Source organism: Ailuropoda melanoleuca, chromosome 4 (assembly GCF_002007445.2).
Source record: "Ailuropoda melanoleuca isolate Jingjing chromosome 4, ASM200744v2, whole genome shotgun sequence".
In the NCBI taxonomy this organism is placed as follows: Eukaryota; Metazoa; Chordata; class Mammalia; order Carnivora; family Ursidae; genus Ailuropoda; species Ailuropoda melanoleuca.
Window position 1 is genome coordinate 5,316,636 of NC_048221.1, and position 11,812 is coordinate 5,328,447.

At 59.0% G+C, this 11,812-nt stretch overlaps 1 protein-coding gene across 1 annotated transcript; it reads right to left on the reverse strand.

The window, feature by feature from the left end:
- Window positions 1-700: 700 nt before the first annotated feature.
- RAB11B (RAB11B, member RAS oncogene family) lies at window positions 701-9,585 on the reverse strand. The gene is made up of 4 exons (XM_034657670.1): window positions 9,369-9,585; window positions 2,253-2,448; window positions 1,142-1,335; window positions 701-833 (listed from the first exon to the last, which is right to left on the reverse strand). The coding sequence occupies exons 1-4, from the start codon at window positions 9,406-9,408 to the stop codon at window positions 721-723; spliced, it is 543 nt and encodes a 180-aa protein (XP_034513561.1). The 5' UTR covers window positions 9,409-9,585; the 3' UTR covers window positions 701-720.
- Window positions 9,586-11,812: the final 2,227 nt, after the last annotated feature.

An 11,812-nucleotide genomic window follows, 5' to 3' on the forward strand; every position in this document is an offset into this window, starting at 1 on the left:
GACAGCAGGTGCCACTCGACTCCTGTTCTTCCTGGGCCCCGGCCAGCCATGCGGAGCTCGATGGGAGGGCAGGAGCCAGGCACCGAGGGACGGAGAGGGCGGGGCGGGGGCGCGCAGTGCGGTGAGGGGCGGGCGGAGGATGAGGACAGCGCACGCGGACGCGCGCTCGGGGCGGGGCGGGGGCGGTCACAGGTTCTGGCAGCACTGCAGCTTGTTGGGTTTCTGTCCGTCGGTGGTGGGCGGCACGCTGATGTCCACCACGTTGTTGCCGGGGGACTCGTCGTGGGCTGCCCGTGCCGGGTGCCCCCCCTCCCATCACGTCGGGGGGAACGAGGGCAGGGGCTGGGCTCCTAGAGGCTCCCACCCGGACACCGAAAGCTGGCTGGGTGTTCAGCAAGGCCGGGACCGTGTCTGGTCACAGAGGTAGCCCCAGCCCGGCCCCTCCTCCTCAGAATAAACGCCCAGGGGCCCTACGCCCCCGCGGCTGGACAGAGCTGGCTGTTCTCAGGTGGGGCCATGGCAGAGGGCCCCGCAGAAGCTGGGTGGAGGGGGTCTCTATGTCCTCAGGATCTGGTCTGATCCCACGAAGCACGCCATGTGTGTGCTCATGTCCAAACCGGCTTGCGGGTTTCAAGAATAATGTTTCAGGGGCTGGGCTCTGGAGCAGGCAATGGGGGGCTGGTGCCCTTCCCAGGCCCACCCACAGTGGACACGGTGGGGTTACCATGGCCCCAGCCAGGCCCTGTGCCCACCTGTGAGGATGTTCTTGAAAGCTTCCTCGACGTTGGTAGAATCCAAGGCTGAGGTCTCAATGAAAGACAAGTTGTTCTTTTCTGGAACAGAATGAATATTGCCCAGGTGAGCGGGCGGGGGGGGCGGGGGTACCCTGCATTCTCCCAGGGGCCCTGCTTGCCTGGCCCAAGAAATGAATGATGGGGGCCAAAGAGACAGGACTGAGATGCCCACACCTCAGGCCAGGGGCACAAACAGGGAAGATGGCAGGGACCTGGGGCAGGGGAGAGCTGCCTGCCTTCCACATGTTTCTCCAATGCCTCAGTCACAGTCCAACTTTCAGGAATGTGGCCCATAGTGACACCCGTGCCGCCCCCCCCCCCACCTGCTCTGGCCCGGCACGACTCACCTGCAAAGGCACGAGCCTCGTCAGTGGGCACGGCCCGCAGGTGGCGCAGGTCACTCTTGTTGCCCACCAGCATGATGACGATGTTGCTGTCGGCGTGGTCCCTCAGCTCCTTCAGCCAGCGCTCCACGTTCTCGTAGGTCAGGTGCTTGGCGATGTCATACACGAGCAGCGCGCCCACTGCGCCGCGGTAGTACCTAGGGGGGCAGCGTGTAAGCCCACTGCCAGGGCCCTCCTCCGTGGGCAGCAGCTCCTCGGCCCCCCCCACAGGGCAGGAGGCACAGAGCCCGCCCGAGGGGTGGCCACTGTGGCCTCAAGGGAGGGGGGCGTGCCCTCAAGTTCTGGCTCTGCTCCCCAGGTTCAGCTCAGGAATATGGGGCCCGAGGAAGGAGTTCGGGACCTGGAGTCAGAAGACCCTCACGGGTCAGTCACAAAAGGGAAGAGAAAAGGGCCGCTGCTGAGCAAAAGCTCTGATGCCCACCGTGGCTTGGCCAGTCTGACCACCAAGGAGACCGACGGACACCCATCCACCCCGAGGGATCAGGGACATGAGAAGGTGACCAGGCCTCAGTGAAGGGAGTCCCGAGGGCACAAGTGACTGACAGGAAATGGTGGGACACTGGGAGGGTCTAGGAAGAGGCAGCCCCAGTGGGTCCTGGTGGTGGGGGACTACAGGGAGGCGAGGGATGCCAGGCCTATGTGGGGACAGGACAAGGGTGGGACAGGATCTGAGCTGAAGCGCAGAGGGAAGCTGAGGGAAGACAGGCAGGGCAGGTGAGCAGGCAGGACTGGGGAGTGGGGAGAGGGGCCCAAGCCAGTGCAGGGTAACAACCCTCAGGTACAGCCAGCATCTGGTGAAACCACAGTGCCTCAAGGGACTCCAGGGCTCAGAGGGACCGTAGGACATGCCTACCCTAGCTAGGGTCACAGTGTGGCCGAGACTGGGCACTCGTCTTCCCAATGGTCCCATAGCTCCTGGGGGTCTTGTACTTCCACCCTGGGTCCCCCACTCTCAGGTGTCTTTCCCCTTCTCCTGCCCCACTCCTACCCATCCTTCAGGGCCCACCAGCCCCACACTCATGGCTTCCTGCATCACCCCAGCCCTGTCACTCACGCGGAGGTGATGGCACGGTAGCGCTCCTGGCCGGCGGTGTCCCAGATCTGCGCCTTGATGGTCTTGCCGTCCACCTGGATGCTGCGGGTGGCAAATTCCACGCCGATGGTGCTCTTGCTCTCCAGGTTGAACTCGTTGCGGGTGAAGCGTGATAGCAGGTTGCTCTTCCCCACGCCCGAGTCCCCAATGAGCACCACTTTGGGGGCAGAAGGGAGACAGGTGAGACTCTGCAAGCCAGCCTCCCCAAGCCAAGGCCCATACACCACCCACATCCACCTGCAGGACCGTCAGCGGCACCCTGGGTGCTGCACAAACTTGAAAGGCAACGTCAGAGCAGTCGGAGCTGTCCTGGAGCCCGAGGCACCACACTTCCTGGTGCAGAAGCAAACAGAGGCTCAGGGCTTCCTGAAACACAGCCACCATGGACAGCGCAACACCCCTGGCACCTTTGGGTCTTTCTGCCCCAACTGCGATGTATGGACCGACATCCCGGCAGGTAGCAGAGTGGGGATCCATCAACCCCTGAACCTCCCCTGCAGCCTGATGGCCAAGAAAGCTTCAGGACTGGGCAACCTTGGACGAATCACTTAACCTCTCTGGGCTCCCTTTTCTGCAAGAGGGGGGACTCAAGGAGAAAAGGCAGGATCAGAACTGCACTAGCATCTAGCATGCTAAGGCAGGCAGGGGAGCAGCTCTTACTAGGTTCTTACCTACAAGGGTCTGTCTCTGGAGCTCTAAGTCACAGGAAATGAGAAGCCTCACCCCCACGCCCACCCGCTGCTTCCTCATGGAGAGCTGCCGCAAGCAAACCCACATTCAGCCCCGGCATCGTCAGAGCTGGCGCATGCCGAACAGGAATGTGCCCTCTAGATGCAGCTGTGAAGGCACAGAGCCTGCCACCCCGACGCTCCCAGAGTCAGCCCTTCCTGCAGAGACATCCAGAGCACAAGTCCTCCTGAGCAGGGCAGAGCAGGGCAGAGCAGGCCCCTCCAGTCTCTCCCTGTATCCCTCTCTTTATCAAGTCTCCTGCCCCGGACAGAGAGGCATTGCCTCCAGAGGCCAAGGCGCCCCAGGCTCTGTGGTATGGCCACGTGAGATGGTGCAGGAGGGGTGTGAGCCCAGGAGGCTGTCCTTAGACCCAGGGCACGCTGGAGTCTCATGTCTGTGCATGCACAGTGTGTGAGCTGCACATGCACGCGTGGGTACGTGTGCAGCATAGAAGAAACAACATGTGGCTGTGTGACTGACCAGACACCCCACGCAGAAACCACATGGACACCCACGTGTGGACCTTGGGCTCTGGCACCAAGGGTGGGTCTGTCCAGTGGAAACCCAAAGGGGCTGTAGGTTTGGTCACCTACAGCTCCAGTTAAGTTTTTCCTCCATGGAAAGTTGTATATGTGCATGGCCAAATTCCCACGGCTTCTGACCACCTTCACTACCCCCACCCCGGTCCACACCGCACCACTCCCCGCGTCCTTGTGGTTACTCGCATAGCCAAAGACCAGGCTGTTTTCCTGGAGGCCACCAGAGGGCGCCCGTGGGCACCTGGATGGTTCCCACTACTCCTCCAGGGCTCCCACCTCCCAGAGGTAAAGTCCAAATCTTCCCTGAGGCCCATAGAGCCTTGCACCGCCTGCCCCAAGCCCTCCCTGCCCTCCCCTCCTCCCTCTCTCCCCCTTGCGCACTCTGCTCCAGCCACAGGGGCCTCCTCGCTGGGACTCGGAGATAGACGGGCGTAGTGCGCTTCGCCTGGACCATTCCTCCCCAGGTACCCGCCTGGTGCCTGCCCTCACCTTCTCAGCATGGTCCCTCAGGTGACACTCGATTGAGGAAGCAGGCCTTCGCTGCCACCCTCTTAAAAGCCCACTCTCCTCCCCGCCTGCCTTTCTTGCACAGCCCCCCCACCCACTCACGCTCTCGCCAGCCTTCACTTATTTGTTTTTTGCCATTTGGTCATAAGGGGGGCTTCGCGGGCAGTCTGAGTTCCTGCTGTGTCCCCAGGACCTGGTGTAGTGCCCAGCACCCAGGAAGCACCCGATCAATGTCTGCTGGATGAACAAATGGCCAAAGTGACTGGCCCACAGCCACCTCCACACCTGGAAGACGCCCAGGTTACCAACCTCAGGCCACAGGGGCGGAGGAGGCAGGCAAGGCAGCCCCCAGAATACTAAGAACAAGAAGAATGTTTAATGAGTCTGTCCTATGAAAGCCCTCGATGTACACCACCTCATGGAAGTCTCGCGTAACCTTTACAGGTTAGGAAGCAGGAGAACGCTGAGCCCAAGGCACGATGAGCCCATGCCTGTTTGCAGGCCCGCTCCTACCTCCCAACCCGGCTCACCGGACAGTGACTTGCCCGGGGCCGCCTGGCTGGAAAGTGGTCCATCAGGATTTGAGCCCATGTCTTCTGAATCCAGGGCTGAGCTCAGGGATCTGGGTCCAGCCTCCTCCCCTCCCACCATCTGGAGCATCCCGACGTCAGAGTAGCTGGCAAACTCCAGCTCATCCTTCAAAACCCCTCAAGTCAGGCCTCTCCTCTCCCCTCAAACCACGAGTGGCCTGGCCTCCATGACCTGGGAAAACAAGGCCGGTGTTCTCTTGTGACACTGTGGGTGCCCAACGGAAGACTGCGAGCTGACATCGGAGAAAGGTGGGAAGAGGTGGAGACGGACATGGGCCTGCGGCTCTCAATCATGCTGTGGGGCCCACCACCCACACCCCCAACCCCTCACCTCCTTCCCACGTGGCCACAGGGACCTGGCCAAGGCTGGAGAGGCTGGCTTACAATTCTTACGCCCTCAGGAACCGAACAGGAAATGAGCAGGCGGGTCCCTTCTGGGCCCTGTCCTGTATCACCACTGCTATCCCGTACCTCCCTTCCCAGCTTTGGCCCCATCAACTCTGGCCTGGCCTAACCAATCATCTCCTCAGCACCTCCGGCCAGGCCCAGCCCTAAAGGCTTTGTGATCGTTCTCAGGGCCATCCCAGGGGCAAATGTTCATGTTATCCTTCCCCTTTTACAGTTGGGAATGTTCAACCCAGAGTGACCAAGTTCCTGGGCCAGGGTCACCCAGTGAGAAAGTGGAGGCTAGAGCAAGATGAGAGCCCCCGGCCACTGCCCAGATGAACGGCGGGAAGGCCAGGCTGCTCGGACAGCCCCTGGCACATGGTGCCTAATGCAGAGAGGTGGCCAGTGGGGCAGCGGCCAGGCTGGCCCCATGTGCGGGCTAGGGATGAGAACAGCATTGTCCAAGGCACAAGTGATCTGTTATCTTGGGGAAATAAAGGGCCCTTGAGGACACAGCCCCTAGAATTTCCACAGAAGTTGGTGGCATCACTGGCTGGGAAACGGTGCCCCCCCCTCCAGGCATGCCACTTGGCTGGCAGAACAGGCAAGCCCAGTTGGCAAAAACAAAGAGCTGGCACCTCTTTGAAGCCCTGGGTCCTCTGACCTGTCCCAAGACAGTGTGGCACCCCTGGGGCCCACATGCTGACACTCAGGTGGACTGTGGCCATTTGGCAGAGCAGGCCCCTGCTTCTCCTCCAGGAAGCCAGCCCTGACCATCCCAGGCCCCAGAGACTGGCACCTGGGGGCCATCCCGCCCCAGTGATATCCAGGGAATCAGAGCAGAAGAGAGATAGGGGCCCAAAGGCAGGGCACAGGCAAGGCCACCAGGGGACAATGGGGGAAATGGTGCGCTCAGGTCCTTCCCAGTGGCTCTGGCGGGGGCCCTGCCCAAGCTGGAGAGCACGGAGGCTGCCTCAGGAGCACTCAGCAGAGGAAGGTGAGCACTGAGGCTGGCCCGGCCTGTTCCCTGGGTGCTGGCTGCTACTCTCTCCTCGCCCCCTTTCCCAAAAGGACTTACAGATGGCACAGGGGTGGACAAAGCCCAGGAGACAAGGTCCTGGGCTACCACAGCAGCTTCCCACTTCGACCCACATCCTCAGAGGCCAGGGGAGTGGCCGGGGGGCTCTAGGACCGCTCTTGGTGGCCCTTGGGGACCTAGCCGCTCCCACTGTGGATCCCGATCCCGCAGCCTGGTCCAAGCCAAGAGAGGTCAGGGGTGCCCCCAGGGGCGGATCTGCAGGCTGGGAAAATGGCCCACGGCCAACAGGCTAAAACATTAGCAGGCTGAACACGAGATCTATAATTAGGTACAAATAAACAACCTTACTCCTGGGGGAGGGGGAGAATGTGCAGTGAGGAAAATAAACAGCACGTGGGGAAAACACCCAGGGGGATCTGTTGGCCTTGGTCTTGGGAGGTCAGGGGAGCCAACGTGTGCTGTGGCTGCCAAAATAGCCAAGGCGGTGGTGGGAGGGCTAAATGGGGCAGTCAGTGTCCCAAGTGAGCAGTGTGGCCCCTCTGTGCCAAGGGAAGGGCCAGAAGGTGACCAAAGCCTGGGGGAGGCTGAGCACAGGGCTGGGGGCAGGAGGATCGCTGCCCCTCCCCTCCTGAAGGGCCCCTCGGACCAGGTGACAGGGCCGGGGAGTTCTGAAGTAAGGAAGTTGGCCCCTGTCAACCCTCCTGATGCAGATATGTACTGGAACACCTCCAATGCCCAGACCTGACCCTCTGCAGGCCACGGGGTCTCAGGAGGGTCCGGGGAACAGTATATTCATGCTTCTGTCTAACGCAGTCTACCCGTGGCAAGTGGTGTGACAGTAGTGGCTTGCCTACCTGCTGGCTTCTTTCCTTCCTTCTTTATGTGCCAGACCCAAATAGTTTCCTTTTCCCATTGGAGTGAAAAACTGAGTGGATTTCAAGAGAAATATGCAGAGATAATAGGGAGACCTCCAACAAGACATACGTGTGAACATGAGGTCTCAGATGCCTGCAGTTTGGGAAATACTGACCTTGTGGGTTTGACTTTCACTTCTAACCCTGCGTGAGCAGGGCACCTACTGACTCAGAAAAGGAGGCTAGCGGGGGAGGGCAGCGGGGCAGGCGGCCCCCACTGGCACCCCCGCCCTGTGCCAGTTGCCGCCGAAGCCAGATCTGGGCTTCCAGGAAGCAGACTCTGGAGATGAGTCCCGGGAAGCACACGGCTGCTCCATTGCCCCTGACCCAGTAACTGGACTTCTGGGAACATACTTCAAGGAAATAACCCAAAGGGCAAGAGATGACTAGTGCAAACCCTCGAGCTGGGTTATTTATAACAGCATGCGGCTGAAAATAACAAGTGGGCAATGGCCCCAGAAACCTGGAGATAACGACTGGGGTTAAGGCCCCCTGTCCTGGTAATCCACATTCGCGTGCCCAGCCAGGACCTGGGGAGCAGTGGCCTCAGGGCCCCAGCAGCAGGATGGAGTCCCATCCACCTGTGGCCAGTCCCTGAAGCCCCAACAGAAGAGCTTCCCCCACCTCTAACGTAAGACCCCAGGGTGTAGTCGGCACCGGGGCCTTGGCTTGGTAACTGCTGACCACACAGAGTCCCCTGCCAGTGACTTATAAGCCTGCACACAGCTCCCCGGGGCCACGGTGTGAGTGACAACTCTGGTCTCTGTGTGGGCACTCCCCCTGCCCAGAAGCCTTTCACCACATGGATATCCCAAGTAGGGAGCACTCCACCCCGCTCTCCACATCCCCAAGGTCCCCAGGCTTCTGGCCCCGACATGTGGGATGATACCACAGACATAATGGTCAATGATGGGCACAGACCACACTCCCAGCAACAGCCAGGCTTCCCCAACAAGGGGACGATGCCAGCCGCTGGTGTGGGAGGCAGACCCTCGCATGGCAGGCAGCAGGACAAAGGTGCCTCATGCAGGCCTAGGGTTAGCTATCAAGGGCAACCACTGTCAGCCAGGGAGCCCAGAACAGACAGCCCAGGGCCTGGCCAAAGCCCAGGTTGGCACAGAAGGCACTGCGAACCCAGTGACTGGTTATTTTTTCTTTTTTAAGATTTTATTTTTAAGTAATCTCTACACCCAAAGTGGGGCTCAAACTTACAACCCAGAGATCAAGAGTTACATGCTCTACCAGCTGAACCAACCTGCACCCCCAAAAGTCAGTGACTCTTAAGTCAGTCCACAACCCCAATGAAATGGAGGGAGTCTCCCCAGCTTGAGCTGCAGGGCGAGGAGGCCAGGCCAGCAGTGACTGCCTGACCTGCCAAGGCCATACTTGAGGCTTCTAGAGCCCTCTGTCCCTTGAACAGAGACATCCTCCAGCAGGTTGGCCGAAGGCCAGCCCATCAGTGCACATGTGGTCTGACGGGCTTAGTCCCACATACACTCCTTAGGTGGTAAAGCCCACAGCTGACCTGGGTTCAAATCCTGCTCCAACATTTTTCAAATATGCCCTGTCTCTCTGGGTCTCAGTTTCCAGGTCCACAGAGAGAGGCTGGACACTACCCACGACCTCACAGGGTTGCGGTGAGCATTTCAGTGAATTCGTTGGCGTGAAGTGCTTAGAGAAGAGCAGGTACTTGCGTAATTCTATTAAGAGTTGTAAGAGTTCAAAGAAAATTGTTACCGTTACTCACCAAGCCTGGGTCCAGCACACACAGTCCCCCCCACCAGGTGCCCCTTCCACGCAATTCTGGGTCAGCACCCCAATCCAGGGACCCCCACCACACACCTCAACCCCTCTCGTCCAGTCCCTTCACGGGCACCGGCCCCAGACAAGCTGCCGCCAATCAGGACCGGCTCCTCCCACTCCGTGAAAGCACCACCCCCATTTGCCCAGTCCCAGCCCACTTCTTGGACACGCCCACCACGCCCTAGCCCCACCTCTGACGGCCCCGCCCCCACCATGAATGGAGCTTTCCACCCAGCCCGGCCCGCCAAATGCTCAGGAGGCCCCGCCCCCAGAGGCCCCGCCCCTAACGGCCTCTCCCACCGCTTGCGGCCCCACCCCCTCCGGGCCCCGGCCCCGCCTCGGCGCATCCAGGGCCCCCAGGCCTCTCTGGGCCGCCCGCTCCGCACGGCCGCGCACTCCAGCCCGTAGCTGACCGAGCCCAAACTGCCCCGGCCTTCCCCGCTGCCTAACCCGCCGGCCCCCAAGTCCCGGGCTCCGGCCTGGGCCTAGCGGCCCCGAGCGCAGCCTCAACCCGCCTGCCTGCCGCCTCTCCGCCGTCCCCTCGCCCGTCTCTGTCCCACAGACCACACCTTTGAATAGGTAGTCGTACTCGTCGTCCCGGGTCCCCATTGTCCTGGCGCTTCCGGCGGGATCGGCGACTCCGCAGCCCCACCACAAACACCCAACGGGGGCGGAGCCGGCGCCGCGCAGAGCGGCGGCTCGATGACCAATCAGAAGCGGGTGGCGTAGCGACCGGCACCCAGGGCAGCCAGTCACAGGCGGAAGCAGAGCCTCAAGGGTGGGCACCGCCTGGGATCCACCCTCCTCGCCTTCGGTCTCCTGGAGAAAGGCGGAAGGAATGCGGACCTTTCTGAAGTGACGGCCACATCAGCCTATCAGAGGTGGGCTCTGGAAGGCGGGGCGGAAGACTGTGAGAATGAAACAGATTGATAGAGCGAGTAACCAATGAGAGGCTTGGTTCGGACTGTCTGGGAGTACCAGAGGACCTGTCCTGGAAGGGAAATGGGGCTACGTCCAGGTGATGTTACGCTAGTCAACGTCCCGATGACGTCATAGGTCAATGCGCGCTGCTCTGCTTCCAACCCCCCCCCCCGCACCTCGTTTCCCTTCTCTCTCCTCCCTCCTCCCTCCCCAGTAAATGACCGTTTCCGGGCCTCTGAGCGGGTTTTGTTTTGTTTTGTTTTGTTTTTTGTTTTTTTCCACCTAGGGGTTCCCTCTCCGCTCTTGGTTGGGTTCCCATCATTATGTTTGTGAATCATTAAGGAACCCCTCTACCTTGGTTTCCTCCGCTACATGACGGGAGAAACTCACTTCGTGGAATATTTGAGGATAACTAGGTATCACCCTAAAGACATACCAAATCAACCATCCACTTTCTGTCATTGAGTCTTTAACAAATATTTATAAAATCCTTCCTAGACATCAGACTGTCTCCAACATGAATTGATCTCCCCTTCTTACGCTGGCCCTGTTTTATTCCACTTTTCTGCCCCAGAGGATTAATCACTACCTGACATTAGACTATGTATTTCTGGGACCCTTGATCTCGGGGTCCTGAGTTCGGGGCCCATTTGGGCATAGAGCTTTTTTTTTTTTTTTAAGTGTATTTCCTTCTTGATCCATTAATCTCTGTAGTCCCTTGCCAACAGAACATCAGCCCTATGAAGGCAAGGACCCTGTCACTGCTTGGGCCGTGTCCCTAATGCTCAGTAAATATTGGATCAGTGATGAATAATGTAACCAGAGAGCTCTGTGGTAGTTATTTTGCTATAATTATAATTATTATAATTGCCTCGTAGATTTCATCCCTGCATTGTCCAACAGGCATCCCAGACACTAATTTGGCCTCTTTACCCATATCCACTCCTGTGACTTCGTGTCCCCCACACCACCCCCCACCTCCATTCCCCTCCCCTGCCCAACTCACAGCCAAAGGTCATGGATTCCTCTCTCCTCATATTTTAGTCCCCTGCTTCTTCCTGCCCTCCTTTCCCTCAGTTGTTCTCACCCCCGCCACTGCCACCATCTCAATCATGGCCCTGTCATCACTCCCTGGACCTGAGCTGTTGTCTGTCCTCAGATCTCCCTGCTCTGCCCTCACCCCACACAGTCTGTTTTTTCCATCGCAGTCAGAGGAGGCTTTTTTTTTCTTTTTCTTTTTTTTTTTTAGGTAAGCTCTATGCCCACCATGAGACTCAAACTCATCACCCTGAGATCAAGAGTCACATTCTTCACCAACTGAGCTAGCCAGGGGCCCCAGTCAGAGGAGGCTTTTAAAACATAAGTCAGATTGTTCCACTCTCCTGTTTAAAAATCCTTCCTTTCTTCCTTTAGTAAACATTTACTGAGCACCTGCTAAGTGCCAGGCAGTGCTCTAGGTGCTGGGGATGCAGCATGGAATAAGACAAAAGTCCTAGCCCTCACAGAGCTGACAGTCTAATGGCGTCAGGCTGACAAGAAGCCAGTAAACAACCTGCACAAGATAATTTCAGAATGGGAGGCGGGCAGTGAGGGAAATAACTTGAATTATGTGATGATGGCACTCCTTAGCTCGGGACCCAGGGAAGGCATCCTGGGGGAGGGGGCGTTTGTACTCTTTGGGGGAAGGGGAGGAGGTGGTGGGAACAGCATTTCAGGGGGACACAACAGCAAGTGAGAGAGACTCTGGTGGATCTGAACAGCCAGGTGGCCATGGTGGCTGGTGGCTGGAGAGTGGGGTCCAGGGGCCAGGAGATCGGATGAGGTGAAAAAGCGAGACTGGAAGCCAGACCAGAGTGCACCCTCCCAGCCTTGTCAGCACAATCCCGGGCAGTTGGCTTGAAGCCTTGCACATTCCCACACAAATGCCCCCCCCCACCCCACCCCCAGGTCACCATCCTAGCTTCCTGCCCAAATGCTGCAGCCAGGTGGGGCTATTAAATGGTTCCCCAATGAGCTTTACTTCCTGCCAAGGTCACTAGACTTTTGCTCTCACTGTGCCCTCTTCCTGGAATACCACCCCCCACCCCCACCT